The following is a 22,674-nucleotide window of genomic DNA, read 5'->3' on the forward strand; positions in this document are numbered from 1 at the left end:
TTGCAGGTTGAGCCAATAAGTAGAAACAAATTAAGGAACATTCACAAAAAGATGTTTTTGAAACATTATTGTTTTATGCATTCGTTTGGCTTATGGTATAAAGCATTTAAGCACATTTTATCTTCATGTTTCTATAAAATAAGTATTATACGTGATATAAAGAGCATAAACAGATTTCCCATTTAAGGTAAATCATCTTAGATTTCAAAGATAGTCATCACAATGATATGCATCTATGGCTGCTGACGTCTTTAAAGGTAGGGGAACTAAATAAATGCAGAGTCTGTATGCTGAAGATGTCTGAGTTCAACTCCCGGACGCTACAGGGTCTTTTTATAATCAACCTTCACTTTCCTTGGGGTAAAATATCATCATGTCTGTCACTAGATTGTAGAAATTGCAATTTAGCACAGAAAACTCTATGTTAATAACTGTGAAAGTGGGTATGGGTATGGAGAGCTCGGTATAATCTTGAAGTTGGAAACAACTTGATGTTTCACTGTAACTTACAATATACTGGTCGCCTAATATTTGAAATCGCCTTACCGAAGAATGCAAAGTTCCAAAAAGTAATTGTAAACTTGCCATCAGCAGTGCGCCTAAGCTTTTTTGTAGGTGTTGCAATGTTAGATGAAGTGATGTCATACTTCAGACTGGTAGTTTACATTGTAAATGATAGTTGAGGCAGGTTCTAAATTAAATAACAATTTCTATTTTGGAACATTCGTAAACATGTTACAGTGACAATGGCAAGCATCTGCACTGTTACGACTAGTTCGATCACATTGTATCGGAGTAGTGTAGACGTATTTTTAATTTGTCGAACGGTTTTTCCCAAATGGGCATGAGCAGTTTTGGTATGGTGGTACAGAGAAAGCTAACGCAAATCTTTAGAAATCATGCGGTAGCAAATACGTTGGAAATTGAATTTTATACAATATAAACTTAATCCGTTATGCCAAAATTGTTATCAATAGTTATCTTCCCATAAAATAAACCTAATTGCAAAATTGCATCAGAGTAACTTTGTTATCGATTCCGTTTTTGATTAGGGGAAACTCGGTATCGGTAGACCTGATCCTCTTTTCTCAAAGTAACATTTGATGAAATTTCTACACAGATTCTCAAGTAATATATTTTGCGAGATCATAACTTACTTATGTCTTTACTCTGTGTATTAGTCGTGGAACAAAGTACATATCTCAAACTTGTCCAACGCCTATCTAATTTCTATATCTTCTATATCATATATATATAGATGTACAGGACAGACCAGGGGGTTATTTATTATTATTATTATTATTTTTATTTCATATTTATCCTTAACTTATACAATTTGATGGTAAGGGCTGTTACTGAGATGTGGATTACCTTACAGCAGTGATATTGATCATGTTCTTATCTTATATTAAATATATAAATCTCTGGGTTTTTAGACACAAAGTTCCTATTCTCGATGTACTTAGTTAATTCAAAATTCAGAATTATTTATTCAATTATTACAATTATTCAATTCAATCCGATATTTGAGTATTAGGAACAGCGGCAATTTTACGTACGGTGGTTAAGCCATACTTTTAAAAACTTCTAATCTGAACTAAGCCTAAATTTGTATTTTCATCATGTTTTTACAGTATATTTATATGATCAATAAGCATGCGATGTACCTACAAGCCAACTATATACATCGTCAAATCTGGGATATAGTGCTCAATCAGAACTACTCAACATTTTGTAAGCTCTGTGATCAGTGATCAAGTGCTATCACTGATTTGAAGCTCAAAGTGCATGGTGGTTAAATATATGGATATGGAGGAGATAAAGATTATTGCAATCCACAAAAATGAGAGGCGTCATCTGAAATAATCTTAGTAAACAAACTTAAAGGTAATGTAACGGTGGCCTATTAAAACGGTAAAAGTCCATTGCAGTGAAGTTCAAAGAAGCTGCGTCACCAAGAGCGCAAAAAAGAAAAACATAACATTGACATTGCGCTCAGTCACATGTGCTAAACCGCATCCGAGGAAATGTAAATAACTCTCAAGCAAGTCTCCGAGATAACCACTATCATTATCGGGTGACGTCCAATTTGTTTGCTTTTTCGTTCGGGTGGCACACCTTTTCGCGCCAGTCATTTCTAAACCACAGCTGATGATAGTCACAATCGCAATCGCAACAACCATCCCGAGTAAAATCTATCAAGTAGAAATTTATAAATAAAACTGATACTGAGACCGGCGCTAGTATACAGATGGCAATCCGACTGCAGAGATAAACATTGCAATTCACTTTTCAAGCAAGATTTCCACTGCCAGGGTTTGTGGGAAAAGCAATATTGCTTGCCTTGGCTAGTATCGTGACGCACAATGTTTTCTTACGAAATTCTAATCGTCACGTCAGTGTGTGGATACGTCCGAATCCGTCACAAGATCACGTTTATCTGACCAAGATAATGCGTGCCCGTCAGTAAGGAGGAAATACGATTGTATTGAGTCTCTCGGAAGATTCGCGACTCTTTCCTACACCAGTAGGTTCTAGAAGCGATCCTGAAGTCAAACCGACCATTAGCGAAATTCTGCTAAAAATGTATGAATGAATTTTATTTCTATTTATATATAAAGAGTGTTTTACTCGCATTCGGTTTGTACAACTCATGAGGTGCACGGCTAGCACGAGATTACTATTTTGTTTGGCTGTACATTTTTTTTCATACAACATAATAATTTGTACCTACCTATTTGAACGTTCGTATTTCATGAGACTCATAAATTATCTTTTCTCGCATAATTTATGATCTCGCCCTAAAAGCCCATTGGTAAGTGTGTAGCTTCTTGTTTATGAGCAAACGAATACCGTTAAGTCACCAGTCACCGTGCGGCCTCCATTCGCCGTGCACATATACAAATTCCTACAGAATATTCATACAATTTTCACAAATTATTCTTTTGTCGGCAAAATAAGATAAAACTAATGAAATGAAGTAGTTCTTGTTACAAAACATTTTGAAAAACCTAGTTTATGTAGTCAAAATCATGTGAATTATGTGAATTATGGGATTTCTCAATACGCTTAGTAGAAACGCCAAAAATTATCATTTTTAATTTTAACGTTAGAGTATCAAATTTTTCATAATTTCAACAAATTTCTGCTGTAGATACTTCTAGTAAGATGTATGTCATCTTATGAACCATGAGATTTCATGCAAATAAGATTTTTTTATTGTGTTTCAGTAGAAACACAAATGCACGGTGAATGGACCCTTTTCAATATTTATGGTTCCTATTGCCGTGCATTAGTATAAAAGGCTTGAAATTATTGGGTAATATTGGATTTATTGTTATGTCGTGATTTAACTACCATGAAGGCCCCATACTTTGCGCACTTAAGGCTTTTCAAATTTCAAACAGCTGAATTGAAAACAAAAAACAATATTCTGAAATTTTGGAAGCAAATACTTATTGATCTTATGTATAAGGAAAAAATATAAAAGCTTCACTAAGTAATGATTTTTATTGCAAATTGTGACTGTTTATGTATTTTCACTAGCAAATATAAAACAAAAAAAAATTCTTTGGTTCGGTTCGGGTCCGGGTTTGGTATCGAATTATTGTCTCGATTCGGGTCGGATCCGGGTTTGAAGAAAATAAATAAGAACCTGGTGCTGGTTTGTTATATGTGAAACCCGAACATTTCTACTAAATACGAAGAATAGTTTAAGCGTAAGGCTATATCCATTCTTAATGTAGTGTTCATCACTCAATCGAAAAGTATCGCCGCTCTGTATAAGCGTGACGTAATTAATGAACGATACCTATTGCAGATCAATAACAGCACTTTATTGGCGTTTCTATGTTGCAAATGCGATTAAACCTCGATGTCCCATTACTTGATATTGACTCATGAAACTATACAAAAAATCAAAATTATTTTTTTGCATGGTTAGGGAACATTTAAAAATTACGTCCATCGTTCACGGGAAGGTGGAGTCTATGAAAATGTGACAATGCATGCATTAGGTACTGTAAAAATCGCGACAGGGGATTGAGGGGACGGAGTGTAGAAATCCTTTAAATATGATGGAGGTCATTTTTTAATCTTCCCTTACCATGAAGGTCCCCTCAAACAATTTTCCAAAGCATTTCTATTCCATATCTCGATGGTGTCGACAAGTCGATGGTTCCCTTCAATATCGACCTCTGGAGGGTTGATTGTATGTTGAAAATAACGTTTTATAACTGCTGCGCATAGTAAGGAACATAGTTGAAAAATGGTTCCTTACTATGCGCACTTAAGAAGAATAAGAAAATGGAGAGAAAATAAGTTGCACTTTATCAGTGATGATTGCTCGATAAATAAACTAGAGCCTAAGTACTAAAAATCGAAAATATATTTTCTTTAATTTGCTTCAAATGACTAAAGTGATGAGGTACTCCCTTAGCATTTTTTGCTAACGGGCAGTCAATTTGGAAGTTTTTCAATAGAGTAAGGTGGGGCAAAAGTTCGACCTTAGTGGTATAATCAAAGTTTTCCAGGAAAACAATAGCAGTTAAAACAAAACAAATACCATACAGTGAACCTTCAACATATCGGCTATAATTTTGATGCACAAACTTGTGTCAAAATATTTACCCATTTTTAGTTATAACAGTTTCAAAATTGATTGTCTTATTCGAACTTTTGCCCCACCGGTGGGGCAAGAGTTCGAATCTAGTGTGGGACAAAAGTTCGCTGGCCAAAACACAAAATATCGACCCTTTTATGACAGGCATACTTTACACCAGCCGTAAACTTAAGTTGAACAAAAAATACACACTAAATTGTCATCAAAAAATTGCCCAAAACTGGGTTAATTGTAATATACCCAAAAATAGCAGTTTTTCACAAAACTAAGTGGAAATGTAAAATTTTGGTGACAGTTTTCACACGATCAGACAAATTTAACTAAATTTGAAGATAATATGTGGGTTTTAGGCAATTTGCAAATTTTTCCGTGATTTTATACATGGGTCGAACTTTTGCCCCGCAGATTCGAACTTTTGCCCCACTATGGGCCAAAAATTGTTTTCAAGCATTTATGCAAAAACTAATACACCTCAAAGCAACCTTATGATAGGCCTAGAAACACCCTTACATAAAATTGAGCTTGAGCTTGAGCTTGAGCTTGATTGTCCGCCCGTGGATGCACTCCAGTATCGCCAGATCAGCTGCACTTACACAAGGAACCAACCGAATGACTGCTTGGGACTAACAGGCATCCTCAGTGTATAAGTGCTGGTGATCTTCTATTTTTAGGCAACAATGGCACCTGCCACGTCAGAATGCAGACCAATGAGGGGAAGGGGGAGGAATTGATGATGCATTGAACTGACTCCCACGTAGACCGTATATTCCACTGCATCCACGTCAGTTCATGCGGGAGTGTATGGATTGGGGGAAAGGCATGGCAGATAGGTTTGCTTTTGTGGTTAGCAGACTGCCTATGTATCAGGCGTGCGCGTGGAAGTAGGAAGCGTTAGGGAAACGGTTTCTTGTCCGTCTCTGGTTCTAGCGTTTGCTATGAACGAATAGTTTGAGTGTGATATATTTAGAATGGAAGATAGAAGCAAGTGAGAGATATACAACTACAAAGTACGAGGAAAGGGACGGGCCTGGGATTGAACCCATGACCTTCTGCATATGAAGCAGAAGCGGTAGCTATCAGACCACCAACCGCGTCAGAAACACCCTCACATAAAATATTGAAAAAGATTTTATCTTCAATTGGTTCGATGCAACGAAAGTTTGACCAAAAATTACAATATTCACGTCGAAAAACAACAAATAGCCATAACTTTTCCAAATCTCAATCGATTTTTATGATATTTAGATTGAAAGTCTCTTACTTGAATAGCATTCGAACCACCATGACATTTATAAGATTTGTTTTGGATTGAGCTAGAAATATTAAAAAGAAACTCTTACCCCACTCGAACTTTTACCCCACTTTACTCTATTTTTAAAGCTACCGTCGATGGGGGTGACAATGGGTCTAGGGGGTGAGATTGGGTCAAAACGGAAAAATATGTTTTGTGAAATATTTCAGCTAATAACACTGATATTACTCAAATTAATAATTCATATGTTAGGGAACATATTATTACACATAATTCATAACAATATGCATTTTTAGAAATAGTAGTTTTTGTTTACTACATCAATAAACTTGCATGTTGAAACTAGATAAAATTTACAGCATTAAATTTCTCCTGTACAAAGTATCAAACATGTACTCTAGCCTCTCTCGTTGTATTAGTAGAATGTTGATAGTCTTTTCATTACACATCACAGATATTTTCCGGAATCTGTTCGATTTTCCCACAAAAAAAAAATCATTTTTTTGGTACGATGTCTAAAACATTGAAAATGGGGGTGAGATTGGGTCAAGCAAGAACGATAGTAAATGAAATTCCAAGTCCACTTTTTTGACATTTTACGGTGCCGGGTGTTCTCTTTTTTCATTAAGATGTGTTTATTCTTTCTAAATACAATATCTCTGAAACATCAAACAAGTCTACTTGAGTATTCCGTGCATTGAATAACAATACAACGCATTTTGACAACTTCTCAAACCAGCAACTGTGTTTCGTGCGCAGCAACATCGTAAATTTTTATCAAAAGGGTGTTTTTTCTAAATTTGATTATTTATCAGTGTTTTCATATTATAGAAACAACTCACGGAAGTACAAATGAGTTGGATCGCTGAAATACTGGGATTATGACGTCAACTTCTGCCTGAAATTTATTGATCGTGGAATGTCGCACCGAAATTTAACTATTTGCGAAGGTTTAAAATAATCACTGTTTCAGTACACCTTTGGGGAAACTGAATGGGCTTTATAGCAATGGGGATGAGACTTTGAAGACAATTTGAGGGAAACACCAAGAAAATTTATGTAAATTTGACGATAAATGTTGGGCTTACATATTTTTTCTCATAGCTCTTCAATTTTCAGTATAATCTTTCTTTTAAGTGGGTCTATCATACTTGTGAAACATCTTAGATATCTTTTTGTCTTGTTTGCATCGTTTTTTTATCAATATTTTTCAGTTGTGAATGGTTTTGAAATCATATTCTCAAAAACAAGTTATTTCAATTACAGTGACCCAATGTCACCCCCTCTATGGGGTGAGATTGGGTCATTTTTCATTCACTTGTGGTGCCGCTGTGAATAAATATTTGTCTTTAATTTTTTGAACAGTTGTTAATGTACCATCAAAGTATATACACACCAAATTTGAAGTTTATTGGAGTTAAATTGCGATAGTTATTCAAAAAATAAATCGCACATATCCCTTTTTGACCCATTGTCAACCCCAACGACGGTATTTTATTTTTTATTAAAGTAACAAACGTAAATTTGTCAAGAAAATTCTTCGTGTGCTTTTTTATTACTATTGTAGCAATATATGAAAAATAAATTTTGAACAAAAATGTAAGTATTTTACCAGATTTTGGTGAAAGTGCGCAGAGTTAGGAGTTGCGCAGAGTTAGGGGCCTTCACGGTACTTCATATTCAGTTTTTGAGCGAATGTGAAGTGGTTTGGACAATACAGTCAAACCTCGTATAACGATTTTAATGAGAAAATAACAATTCAGCCATTTTTTAAACTTTCTATGGCTTTTGTTGTAAAATATGATTTGAATACCCTTGAAATGAGCGCGCACACAACTAGCAATGTGTTTGCTCCACCAACAACGTTTCTTCAAGATACATAATTAAATCACTACGAAAACTATACGCACGGTAAATGGTGCACCAGCGTGCACGGTGAATGGTGACATAGAACGGTACGAGGCGACCTTAACATGATATTTGTAAACATAATTTTTGAGAAATTTTTTGTTATGCATCACTGATTTTAGATTTTTCACTGAATTGTGGTATAATTGCACGCTTCGTAGTGCTATTCTAGTTTGCTTCTAATGATTTGGAAAAAACATAATTTTTCAAAGTGCAGATTTTTTTAAATGCACGGTGAATGGTAGCTTGACGGTATCTGTCACACGATATACAAATGCAAAAAAGGGAAATTTGGCAACAAAAAAAACTCTCAGTTAATAACTGTGGCTTAATAGAAGATAATTTTACAATTTCTATGACCTTAATTTTTTACGATTTTCACAATAACATAAATTACACCTGAACGGTGAACTTTTTATTCTTGTCAATTAAATCTTCCTAAGTTTTGTCGTATTTTTTTTTTTTTTTGTATGGTATTCAGTTGGAGCTGCCTGACAGCTTAACTTGTCAAGGCTGAACCCTCGGTCTGGCTTTTGCCAAGTTTCCCCTCTACCAGGACCAATACTCAGACGGACTAGGCAATGGCGCCCACATGAACACTGTTTTTTATTAGTATTGTGACGTGGTAGTTTTTGAAAAGTACCCATATTCCCTTGCTTCTGAGATAAGGAAGCATTATGAAAATCAGCAGCTCCATTAGAATTTGTTTGAAATAGTAGTGTAGAATTTGTTTGAAATAGTAGTGCATTACTAATACTGTCTAGTCGAAATGGTTTTGAATAATTTGTCATTCAAGTGCTATTCTGATTACTATTGTCTTTAACGTAAGATTAGAGTCTTAAATGTCAAGTGTCGTCAAGTCTTAACAAAATTAGGCTGTTTAGTAGTAGTTCTAGTTAATTTCATTTTTTGTTGTTAAAAGTATTTATTGGTCATTACGTTCATATATCCTTAAAGAAAAAAGTCGCTTTCCTTGTCTGTTCAACAATTTTTCGAAACTAGCAAGTGTACCCTAATGATCGATCTCAGCGTCTTACTTTCCATAGTCATTTTTATAGTGAATATTGAAGAGTAAAGTTACCTTAGGCTTCTATTACAGTCTCCTACAAGATTCACTTTTCGGTGGCAAATGCAATGCTTCACAACGCCTACTTTCTACTTGTAAATTTTGCGAAAATGAAGCTGGAATTAGATTATTTATACCGCTGTTACAAAAGAGGTATTTCTTATTATGGCAATGTAAAAACCATATTAAAATAAGATTGTCGCCACTTATTTCTACTCAGTGAATCTACTAGTCATTTTCCTAAGAGTTCCTAAGTATTCCCTACGTCGTATATGATAACGATGTATCTAGCTAGCTAATAGTAAGAGTGGCTACGGATCATTCTGGTTAGCAAAAGGCAAACTGAACGTCACCAATAGTATTAATGTCCACTTCGAATAGATTAATTATTTGAAATGGGCATCAATTCTATCAATGACGCAGAATGTCCGTTGGATCACATCCGAGATATTATTGCGTCTATGCCATATGAATTATGACGCGGCTTTAAGCAAAAAATGCCAAAATGTGATACCACCACTACAGGTTACGCCTTTGGTTTCCATCATATGGGCTAATGGATTATGCCCTCCCATCGCGGCAAGGTCGCATAACCAAGGGGAGGGCCTAAGTTTTGTCGTATTTGTTAACTCGAAAACGTGAAAATTACAACTTCTAACATCATAAATCAGCAATTACTTTTCTGTTTCTTCTTTTTGCAATTTCTACCATTCAAAATGTGTTTTTTTCTTTGAAATTATAATGTGACTTCGGACTAATCCTTGGAAGAAATCACCTTTCGGAACAAAATCCTTCGGTGAAGTATTTATTACCTTTATTGAGCGAATAGACCGCGCACTCATTTTTAAGGGTATTCAAATCTTTTTCTACAATAAAAGCCATATAAAATTGAAGAAATGGCCTCATCATTATCTTTTCATCAAAATCGTTATCGAGGTTTGACTCGCTCAAAAAACAAAATATAAAGTAGTTTAATAACGACATAATAATAAATCCAATATTACTCAAGAATTTCAAGCCTTTTATACTAAAACACGGTAATAGGAACCATAAATATTGAAAAGGGTCCATTCACCGTGCATTTGTGTTTCGACTTAAACACAATGAAAAAATCTCATTTGCATAAAATCTCATGGTTCGTACGATGAAATACATATTACTAGAAGTATCTGCTGTGAAAACTTGTTGAAATTTTGAAAAATTTCATGCTTTAACGTAAAAATGAAAAATATGTTTATTTTTTTAACGTTTCTACTAAGACTATTGAAAAATTCCTTTTTTAAACAGAATTCACATGATTTTGGCTACATAAATTAGGGTTTTCAAAATGTTTTGTGGCAAGAACTACTTCATTTCATCAGTTTTATCTTATTTTGCTGTTAAAAGAATAATTTGTAAAAATCGTATGAATATTCTGTAGGAATTTGTATATGTGCACGGTGAATGGAGGCCGCACGGTGACTGGTGACTTAACGGTACGATAATACTCTAGGCCCAGGGAAGTCAAGGAAACTTCCATTACGAAAAAATACTGGACCGCCCGGGAATCAATCCCTGACACTTTTAGCAGAGCTTTGCTTTATGGCCACGGAAGTTACTACAAGGCTGAAGGAAGCTCCTTCTTATTGTTGAAATTTGAAGTTCATTTTTCATAGACATAAAATTTGATGTGAATGTGCAAAAATGAAAAATAACATGGCATTCGCTGGGCGGTTTTCTTCCTGGTGAACGTACGTTGAAATGCAGTGTTTATTTGTCTGTAACTCATGCATTCTGAATAAGTCCCTGGCCTATATCGGCAGAGATCTATATTTGATTTTCCGGTCGACTTTGAATTGTACACTCATAGCGCAGTTGTCTAGGATAGCCTTTGACTTGTGTACGCTCGAAGTCATTTCCACAACCAACGCTGCTTCATCTTTGCAACGTTCGTCAACTTGTCACCAAAAACGTCTCCTACGTGCTAAATTTGTAACGTTTTTTTTTGTTCAGCTGTATTGAGAAGGAGGTTGTCAAAAGATGATTCATTCACATACTGACGATAGTGGCTACGAGGATACGATAAAACTTATTCAAATAATAATGTGAAGTCCGTGGGAGAGAATTCAAAGATCAAATTAACTTTTGAGAAATAGCCGAAACTAAAATATTAGTTTTCTTCATGATAAACAGCAAATTAAAAGAAATAGTAACACGGCCTGTTTCGTTTAAGGTGTCGATAAAACGAAGCCATAGCCCAAATTTTCATGAGCGCAAATCTTTAGATTTGTGATCTTGAAAATTCGAGGCATGGCTTCTATTCATCTTCACCTTAAGGTGTATTTTTATGCATATCGTGTCGAATTCGATACAAATATACATTGCAAGTTGTACGGAAAAAAAGTGTTGCAGAATGTATTTCGAGTTGATTTTAAGGGAAGTTTATTTTTACACCAAACTAGGAATATCATTTATTCTTTCCTAAAAAAATGCCAATATGACTATTATACATATACAACAAAGGGATGATTCAAATATTACGTAACAAAATGTGTCTCTCCCTCCCTCACGTAACAGCTTTTGCATGGAACATTTAAAAATGTTGTATGGACCGTAACACTACGGTAGACCCCCTCCCTCCCGTTATTGCGTTACGTAATATTTGAACGAACCCAAAGAGACGGCATGCAATCGTGACAGAGTAGATTACATAAATCAATTAAAATGAATGATCGATTCTGCGGCGACACTTGTTATTGTCATCGATAGTTGACCAGTAATAAGCTGGATAGCTATTTCAATCATCTTTCGTTGCATTTATGTAGAGTGCAACAATCACGTGTTTGCTCGCGCGCTTCCAGTTCATCCAACTTGCAACTGTCTAGACGTTCTCAATGTGCTATATGTTGCGTTCAGAGGAGTTGGTGTAAGGAAGCAAATATTATCACATTAATTTATTAAATGAACGCTCACAAAATTGTAAATTGTGTGTTTCCAAATTGGTTGTTGGATAACTTCCGTAATTAGACTTCAAGTGATCTTCTGAGTATGAGAGTACGATCGTGCGTAATGATTTTTTAAAAGTTTTGGTTTCGGTTGGTACAGAATAAAAATTTACCTATTGGGTCGAATGCACAAGAATTATTGCAAAATAACTATAAAGCGGAATAATCGTTCTATTCAATTCAAATTAATACCAATCACAATTTATACGATGCACATCCAATGTGACATTTCAAAACAGTATGAGTTTAATTAGGATGCCTTATGCAGTCATAAAAGAGACAATTTGAAATAAGCATTATTTTCAGGATGATTCTTAAAAAAATAATCACTAGCTTTTCAAACTCGTTTAGCTCAAAAAGCAAGGATCATGCACTGCTGATTAGTTTTAAATTCTACCACTAGAGAACCGTAAATATAAAAAAGGTCCATCTAGATGCAGATGAATAGGCAGGCCGGTATGCTCTGTACATTGTCCGTTAGGTCGAGTGCTATGCGCTGCATATTCAAAATTCTGCGCAAGTAAGCATCATTTTTTTCAAAAACATATAGCTCAAATTGAGAGTATCGCTCACTTATCGCTCTTTGTAACAATAATGATCCACAACACACCATGAGAGAACGAATTCTGCAATGCCTGAGCATAAGATATTTGACAGGGGTTTTCAGCCTTTTTGACACGCGGAGCATTTTTTGAAATAACATTGTTACGCGGAGCACCTGTTCTTCATCAACACTCAATTTAAAATCTGAACTTTTACATGCTCAAATCCTATGAAAGTCATGAAGTGCGATTATGTTGACCAATCTTGCATAACGGTAAGATGATCCGAAATCAAACCTTAAATTTTCAAGAAAAAAAAGTTCGGAGAATCAAACATTTGTTCAACCTGAAATTCTAATCGATTAATCACTTGCTTTTGGTGACTAAGCGATCAAATTTTCAGATCAAACGGATGTTCGATTCTCAAGATTCATGTTCGAGAAAATTTGAGGTTAAGCTTCGATTCTTTTTCACCTTAATTTTGATTTTTTTAGCTTTCTATTCTAATCCAAAAAGTTTGATTTTATTTGGTTGAGAAAGCATTTTTTCCCCAGGCTTAAACTGTGACAATTAGGCATCTAAATGATTTTTTTTTGTTTTTCGTCAAATATAACAAAATTTATGGATTGAAAACGGCAGAATTGCTTTGGTTAAACAAGTTTTAGTTTTTAGTTCAAACAACTGAGCAAGCTTAAAAAAAATAAATCAAATAAAAAACTCCCAGAATTGTTAGAAATAAAAAAACTGAGTAGTTTGAACTAAAAAAACGAAACTGAGCTTTTTTAAACCTATATTAATGTGTTTTAAGTGTGTATTAAGTGGATTCACCACTAGTTCGATAAAACTAGTAAAATATTCTTAAATTTGTGCAACAATTTGAATTATTCTCGAAGTTGCATGTTCAGGTTTTTATTTTCAACGAGGATAATCATCCTGACAAAACATTCAGACAAAACCCAGATAGTTTCAAAATATTCTGTCAGTATTAATTGGATTTCTTCAATTTCAAGAAACAAAATTCAGGGTGACCACCAAATATTCATTTTGAAATTCCCGCTTTTTCCTGGTTTTCTCGGTACAAATTTCAAAATTATCCCGGTTTTCTTATTGAGGGGCCCAAACGTAAACGGGTGCCCCTTTGGTCGGTTTTTGATGTAAATATAGTGAAAAAAATCTACTTCAAGCTTTTTAATGGCATTTCAAGGAGATTTTTACGACCAATCGGAAAAATAATACTATTCGTAGGAAGATTGGCATGTTTTTGGCTTTCACACAATTAGTATAGAATAAAAAAATACTGAAGAAACTTCAAAGTCTATTTTCTCAAAACTAGGTTTCTGTCACTAATACCCTTATTTAGCTCAATTGTGCTATTCTATTCTTGGCACTTTGAATTCACTTTGACAGGAATTTGGTTTAAAAGCTACCAAGCCCATGTTTACCAACAACTAGTTGTCCCGGCAAATGTATTGTCCATTAGGCCGTACAGCAGGCGTTCAAAAAAAAAAACCCCTAAATTTGTGTCAAATTTATATTATTCGTTTTCTCAACTTTCTCGGAGGATTTTGAGAAATATTATTCCAAACAAACACGTCGGAGCCCTTGAGAAAAACAAAAGTGAAAGAATTGTTCAAATCGATCGTTTTGTTGTCAAGCCAACTGGTGACATAAAAACACCATTCCATTTTTATTTATTTAGATATGCCCCTTTTGTGCATCTTACTACAATATTTAAAAGTATTCCAATTCATAATCTTTTATTTTTTCATCTTCATAGAAATGAAGAGTTTACTAAAGCCAATAAGTTCAAGGTAAGGATGAAACAAAATAAACAAAGCCAACGTTGTTGAATCATGTATCTCACCTTACTTATACAACTTTTGGTCAATTAGATAACGAATGACACATTAGAAATGAATGACTTTCAAGAAGAAGGTTTCAAGTTTTCAAGAACATTTGGATTTATTGATTTAATTAAAGCAACTAAAGAAAATTTTGAGTGCTTAAACTGTCTTCAAGAAATTTAGAAACTCTGATTCAAAACTTCGAATCAGATAAGTTAAAGAAGATTAGTCAATAGTAAATGTTTAAAAGTTATTTGTGCATAATTACACATGCTTAATGGCACTATCATCAATCGTAACAACTTTCTACGACTAATGTTGGTGAGTTTGTAGATTTAGAGCTTAAAGATCTTTATTCGAAATTATTTTCGCGGTGATCACCTCAAATTCCCGGTTTTCCCGTCTTTTACCCGATGGATTCAAATTCCCAACTTTTTCCCGCTTTTCCCGGTTAAAACTGTCGCGGAGCATTTGCCAAGGCTTCACGGAGCACGATATGAAAACCGCTGCACTAAGAGGTGGTAGAATCAGGCAAAATTGGTCATTGTGTCTTTAAGGCTGCGGTGCATGGCATGCAGGGGGATCGATTTATCGTTTGGAGACGATATTCCTCACATTTCACAGTTTCGGTGCAGTTGATTCCGCGGGAGTATCTCAAGGTGCAATCCTGGAAAAGGTATTTTGGAATACAATGTATTGCGGTAACGCACAGATAATATGCGCGAAATTCAAACGCAACGTCAAATACTTGAATAGGCTTGGCTTTTTTCGTTCTTCAAGGTTCAAAAGTTCCAAATTTGCAAAATCTGAAACACTTGGTGATTTTTATTATCACTGCGACGGTATATCGACATTTTCAGATTATCGCATTCCGTGGATCTTGCTGAGCACAATGTACTGATCCTGCCCCTTCTCACAGGTGTTAAGATTGCACGCTTTGCCAGGTCAATGACATCATCCTATTAAGGCTACTAAGGTTAAAAGGAAGTAGTACTCATCGGTATAATAGTATTGATTTTGGAATTACTGGGCGTTCCGCGTAAACTTCTCACGTCGTAAAATCGCGCAGAAAACACCAAAACGATGTGAAGTGACTGCGAAGATCTACACTTATGTCGAATTCGTTTTTGAACCCAGGTTGGAACTGGCGCAACCCGTTCTGAATCACAGTTTCAACCCCAACCCGATTCAGGTTCGACCGGACTACAATTTGTTTGACGTTTGTTTGTTTATGTGTTGATCACCGACCCAGTTCCTAAAAACGAAAACGACATTAGAAACACGGGTAGTCACAGAATTACTAAATTTTAGTAAATAATGACTATTTTCTATCTGCCTCTCATTCTCTGTAGGGAATTTTATTCCTGTTTGTCAATTCGCCTAGGTTGACGCATCGCTAAGCTTCGAAATGACAGTTAGTTTTAATATTGACTGCAGAACGAAAGGGAGGCAGATAGAAAATAGTCATTAATGCATAAACTTAAGTAATTCTGTGACTATTTTTATTTCTGAGTGTACAAGTAAAAACCAGAACGCGCAAAAATTGGTGAACTTCAAATTGATGTGTTTCTATTGAAAATGCATTGAACCAAAACCTGCAATGCAGCATTTGAAAGTTGAGTGTATATGCAATGGTTGCTATAATGAGTTTTTGCCTTTTGCTATCCATTTTCCAAAATGACGTCCAAGTAAGAGGAACAATGTGTCAAAATTTTGCTCGCGCGGCAAGAAAATCCGACGTTCTCGCACGAAACTTATGTGAAGGCGGCTTTCAAACCAAGGGTGGAACCCCGACGTGTCGCTGGTTCTAAAATGTAAACAACCATACAAAATCGGGGGGCCCAAATAGCCGTAGCGGTAAACGCGCAGCTATTCAGCAAGACCAAGCTGAGGGTCGTGGGTTCGAATCCCACCGGTCGAGGATCTTTTCGGGTTGGAAATTTTCTCGACTTCCCAGGGCATAGAGTATCTTCGTACCTGCCACACGATATACGCATGCAAAAATGGTCATTGGCATAGTAAGCTCTCAGTTGATAACTGTGGAAGAGCTCATAAGAACACTAAGCTGAGAAGCAGGCTCTGTCCCAGTGGGGACGTAACGCCAGAAAAGAAGAAGAAGAACCATACAAAATAACGACCAAACAATGGTGACGGCGTAATCAATTTTCTCGCAAACATCTCTTTTGGGAATTTAGCCGAATTTTCTGATTCAATTGCTAACAGCGCACTGCAGTAGCACGTAGCAAATAACTGCTTGCAAACAATTTCTTTCAAGCGCATTGATTACCCGTAATTTAGCGAAGAATGATTTTTACTTTTCCGCGTTAAGCCTTAAAACTGGTTCTGGACTTAGGTTGGCGGCTTTTCAATTTTACTCCCAGTTGACAGCCGCCCTCCACCCTTGTTTCAAACAGCTTCCGAGACAGGAGTTTTATACCGCATAAACAAAAGGGAAGGTGGCTGAAATTTTCAAAACCTTTAAACTATCGAAATTCCCGAAACAATACCTCGTGCGGCATGTCATATACTCGTGTGGTCTAATAAGTGACATTTTCTTCACTACGGGAACCATGAATTATGAGTGCCGCGAAAAGCAGCTACTACCATTCCTGAAGAACCTGTGGTGTTCTGGCCAGATTTAGCGAGCAGTCTCTATGAAAAAAAAAGGCAATCGAGTGGTATACCATGCGAACTACGTGGTTTTGGAACCCAAAGATCACAACCTTTCTAACAGCCCAGAACTCCGTCCTATCGAACAGTATTGGGCCTTGGTCAAATGGAATTTCAAAACAACTAATAAATCCATGGAAAACGAATGCACGGCAGTTCGGATTTGGAAATCAAAATAATAAACAACCATTTTTTCCTTAAAATACACTGGTCCCACAGTTATGAATCATTTAAGGCTCTGCTTAAATTTAAAAAATTGTAGAGAGCAAAATAAACAATATTTTTTGATGAAATCAATGCCAAATGGTAAAGTGGGGGATATACCTGCAGTTCATGCACAATGTTATAATTAAATTTGTTGAAAACATTTGAAATTTTCACTTATTTTAACATTGTCTTTAACCACAATTTATGAATCGGCAAAAAATTTGCCCACAAATATGAATCAATGTGAACACGATTTATGAATCAGTTGTTTACTTTCAATTATTTTGCAATCAAATGCTATATAGTTCATATGTTTATTAGAACACCGCCTCGGACAACGTTAATTATATCCGGAGGTGAACCGGAATCAAGTATTTCAAGAATCTGCAAGACATTGCATGATTTTTAATGTTGCTACTAAGCGGGCTGAACTAGTGATCATTGAATTTGTGGATTTATATGCTTCTGAAGCATGTTTATTTGGAATCCTTGGCAGGTAGTGTAATTACTAATTAGACAATCATTATATCTAGGTTGCAGAACTCGTAAATGCTTGACCTTTCGACTGCCTTTACTGCAGTGATGAAAATGCACACGTTCGATTTGTGTGTTTAAAATTATCGATGGATTCATGAACGTCCATATCGAATTGCTGCGATTTTCTTGCAAACTTCGTGTGTGTTACACATTAAATTCCTTTGTGTTGGTTCATGGATGATTCATCAACCGATTACAGGGATTCCAAAATTTATCCACATAAGTTTCCGAAGCTTTCCCTTCAGATTTGTATGCGTCAACCTATGGACGCATAGATCATCACCCAACACGGATTCAGTGTGTTTTGCTTACGGTTAGCTTGTGTCATGATCATTATGTTCAAGTTGGTCAATTAATCGATTTGTGCAATGAGTTTGTTATGTTGAAATCGATGAGCTTTGCTATCGATTTCCATGTTCAAAACTTCTTAATTGTTTGTGATCAACCCATAGCGAACTATACTGCGGTTGGACCTCGTGTCGAACAACAGTCATCATCATTCTTCCAAAGAGAAGAAGCAAATTTTGAAGCTGAATGTGTTATATGAAAATTTGTGAATCCGATTTTTCTTTTATTAGTAAAGTTGTCCGATGTTTTTATTTTTAAAAAATGTGAATATCTTTCACTTCTTCATGTGTCTGATAAAAGAGCCAACAGTTTAGCCTGGGAGTTGATCTAATAAAAACTTACGTGCAACAAAAGTGATCATAAAAATGACAAAGAATTGATAATGATATCAATCAGAGATGGTGCAAACCAGTTCTTTTCTTTTCCACTCGTTGCTTTTGGTCCTTCTTCAGAAGCGATACCACGTTTTCATAGCGAAATAATGGAGAACCTATCAGGTGTAACTAAATAAATTGTTTACATTTTTTACATCTATTCTGTTTCTTTTTGTTCCTCTTATATTTAGAATTTTTTATTTATCCAAAAATTATTCAAAATAATAATTTTGAGGCCTTACAAAAAAAACTTCCTCAATTTTAATAGCCATATAAGCCCCCTAAATAACTTTTTTTTTTTATAAGAATTTGTTTTATTTTCAAAATCATGGAAATTTATTTGTATGTTCAAGTTCTTTTTCCACAAAAAAAATCCGTAGTTTATGAACGGTTCCAAACCACTTTTGCTGTCCCGTAACAAAATTTTACATTGAAAATTACTTGAAACTTATAATCTGTTTTTAAAAATACTAAGCACTAGTAGTTTGAACGCTGATTTATAAACTGTGACTGGTGTGTATATTTCCCACAATTTATTGATCAAGTATTTTACTCAAAAATCTTAGCCAAATCCGAATAAAGACGCATTTATCTCTCATAGATATGTTCATTGAATCTGTAAAAGTTGTCTGGGGCTTAATCTCTAAAAAAAAAATCTTTGAAACAAACTGTAAAACGTCGTTTTAGCTAAGCGTCAAACGCCACACGGCTTACAAAGTTGGCCAAAAATACAGCCGAAATAGCTACAAAAATAATTTAGTAATATTGTTGGTTCATACCGCGATCAAGAGCTTTTTTACTGAGATAAGAAGGCTTGGAATGGCTGAACACTATGTGTTGCTTATCAGTAAAAATGATTCTGTGATGTTTTATGATAAGTTTGATAATAATTTTGTCTTCTTAAATCAGCTGATTCATAAATTGTGGGTGATTCAACTGCGTGGGGTTATTGTATATGAATTAAGTTACCAAAAGAAAATAAACAGGTTTTTGTATTATAGATATTGACTGAAAGAAATGATTTTTTAGTCGACCAATTTTTGCGCGTTCCAGTCTTTAATTTTACAGGTTTTCAAGATCGTCAGTGCGAGATTTTATAGTGTAATGCACAGTATTTAACACTGCCACAGATATTCAGATTTTGTCGAACACATTGTGATGTGTGATGTATGATTAGTTGTAGGAAAAATATTGTGTATTTCTTTTACCACAGGACTGTACAGTAAGTAAGTTCTGAAATGTGAATAATAGTACGCGTTTACATCGAATTATGCTGGCGTTTTCAGAGCACTGGGCTTATTATTTGATTGACGAAGAAAAAGTCTGCTGGAGACACCAGTTTGATTCAATGAAATCGCCAAATTTTTACTGCGATAGTCCATTGGTAATGCGCAATACTACAGTGTGACGTTTATTCGTCTCTTGTTGAACGATAGATTGCGATTGGTATTAATTTGACAATAATGATAATGGGCATTTTCTGACAGCGTTGAACAAAGTAACAAATCTTCATAAAAATTTCACACACATGACACTGCGCGTGCAAATTCGCTGGAATGATGAAGGTCGGTTAAAATGTGAATGATAAGGCGGCACAGTCGATATTGTAGCACAGGCTTGTTAATTAATAATAAAAGCACGATATAAATTAGCTGAAACGTCACATCATCAGCAACATCACAACCGGACATCTCTGGGGTGTCGATTCTATGGAATGCGCCATTTGAAGACTCACCCTCACTACCGTTCGGCTTATCGGCAGCTGCGGCCAAGCAACGGGGACAGGACGCTGTTTTATCGACACTGTGCTCCGGAATACCGTCTTTGAAAATTGTTCGATGGTCACTTGCTTTTTGGGATACTTGAGGCATATTATAACGATTACATTATTATAATTTTTTATTGAATTTTGATCAAATTTTTGAGCACATACATATGTGATTTTTAAAATAATTAGGCTGTGACTTATTTTATCTATTTCGTAAGTAGAGATTGTGGTGCAGAATACAACAACATATATTTTATTTTATGAAATTCTCATGTTGAATACTGAAGAAACTGATGAAAGACTTGAATGAAGAAAATAATATTGTATTGGATGAATAAAAAACACTGCTAGTACATCTTGGTTCGAGAAAAATAAAATGAAAAATAAAATAAGTCAAACCCTGTTTTTTTATGAAATGAAACGTTATGAAGCTTGTAGATTTACGCTAAGCACTGTTTAGGGTTTGTGCACAATTTATGTGAAGCAAATTTGAAACGTTTTAGAATCCTTCCCCTTTGAGCTTAATGCTTAACTTTCAGACCTCTGGACGCGTGACATAATTTGTGCATGGCCCCTCATCAGATTTGTGTATACTGCATTATTTAGTCATCTTCAACCGAAAAGTTTGCTACAGTTATTGTGTCAGCATGGATATTTTTTTTTTTTTACAATAATAATGTCAAATTCGGCAGTTAATACCTGGGATAGACATGTGCACGAATAATGCCATCCCAAGTATCAATTTTAGTTTTACGAATTACTTCCAGGGTGCTATAAATAAACCATGGTCAAGGCACTGTTGTCTTCCTCGCATCCCCTAAAATTTCTTGTAAATTAGAACGTGACTAATTGGCCCACTCTGAAAGAGGCTATGTAGTGTATAATTATATCACACGAATAAAGCAAAGTAGCATTTATGGTAGCTATTTTAAGACCACATGTTCTAGATAAATGTCGCTTCATCTTGAAAATGATTTTATCATAACGTCGATCTTGCCGGATTTATTCCAACGTAAACAAAACAAAATAAGATTGAAAACACGGCTGTGATAGTTTATTTTGTAGTGCTTCTTATGCGAAGTGGTTTATTTGGATATAGTTCCCAAATCTTTAGTGCCGAGTGAGATTTACTGTGAAATGTGATGAGAAAGGAGTAAATTTGCATGTGCCTCCTTTGAAAGTGGCATATTTCTAGTTATTTAGCATTTACTAAAATAACCCGCCAGGTGAAGAATTGAACATTTCTTGATTTGATTGGGCAGTAATTGTGCTTTAAATTATATTCAGTCAGTTCAATCATCATACCATACCATCTGATGAGCGAATTCATGGAGATAACATGATTTGAAAAAGTGAAATTGTGGCAATCGGAGTGGAATTAATATGGCGGAGCCGTAATTGATAGATTGTCATCGACAAATGCTGTTTTGCCATCATCAATACACAAATAAGGGCGTACTGTTATGGTTCGGCATTTATGGATGTAAAATTACTTCAAAAAATGCTGGTTGAAGATAATTCAGCTTTTTTCGCTTTTGATGGTAACCAAGCACCATTCAACAAAGTTTGCAGTTTGGGTATGCGGTAATGAAGAATATTCGCAACAAAAATGAGAACGTTCGTCGTTTTTCCGTTCGCAATGCATTGAAATGCATTCGCAATGCATCTGAAGAGCCCAAATATCGATTCAAGAGGTATAAATAAGGTAAGTTATCAAAATTAAAGTGCAAGTAAATCTGTTTAAAAGCAGCTTTTATGACAACAATGTGTATTATATCAATCTTTTATCATAGCCGTCACAAATAAAAATTATTCAGCCAGCACTAGCAGTTTAAATGAGGTATTCTATGCTGCAATAAAGCTGGTTTTGTAGCCACAACATTTTAACTTTATAGTTTGTCTCTAGCAGGTTTTGAAAACAACTAAGAGCTGACTTACAAAATATCATCTTCTAGCAACGTTAAATGTCGCCTCTAGCTATCATAGCATTCACGTAACTGCCTTAAAATATTAATAAATCTACACGAATGCCAAATTGCTGTGGAATTGTTTCTTGGGATGTGGTCCAACAATATTTCAATACTATCTTAAGCGAAGGCAATTAGCAACACGAAACTCATTTCAAGATAAATATAATAACATCGAACAAATATCACAAATGAATAATAAGTATAACGTTCATTACTCTTTTCCATCCACAACATTGGCAAATTCTCTACTGGCATTATATTGAGAATATAGATAATGCTTTATCGAAAGCCATTAGGAATCGAGTATTCCAAGGGTGCACTGGTTTGGCCCAACATCCCCTGCGACCATGGTGAATTCTTAATAATTGCTGGCTTGCTTAATTTGTTTGTCATATTGATGACCTAAGCAGCAGTGAATCCATCTTGCCGACATAAAACAGTTTCGTTCACAAAGACAAAACAATATCACGTGCGTGCCAAGGAGCAATTAAAGTTTGTCGTCTTCGCTCATCAGCTACAGTTTATATTTGCATGCCTCCTCAGACAGAGCTATCCCAGCACGGTAACATGGATGTTTAGTAAA

The 22,674-nt window shown here is 35.3% G+C and overlaps 1 protein-coding gene across 4 annotated transcripts in view; it reads right to left on the reverse strand.

Annotated features, from left to right (window-relative positions):
* Positions 1-22,674, reverse strand: part of LOC5573556 (TRPL translocation defect protein 14) — a 93,782-nt gene that overhangs the window by 29,784 nt on the left and 41,324 nt on the right. For 3 of the 4 annotated variants that reach the window (XM_021844021.1, XM_021844019.1, XM_021844020.1), the window contains exon 6: positions 20,089-20,214. The exons of the other annotated variant lie outside the window; for it this stretch is intronic. In XM_021844021.1, the coding sequence (XP_021699713.1) occupies positions 20,089-20,214 (126 nt within the window). The remainder of the gene's footprint in view (positions 1-20,088; positions 20,215-22,674) is intronic. 4 annotated transcript variants of the gene reach the window in all.

Source organism: Aedes aegypti, chromosome 2 (genome assembly GCF_002204515.2).
Source record: "Aedes aegypti strain LVP_AGWG chromosome 2, AaegL5.0 Primary Assembly, whole genome shotgun sequence".
NCBI lineage: Eukaryota > Metazoa > Arthropoda > Insecta > Diptera > Culicidae > Aedes > Aedes aegypti.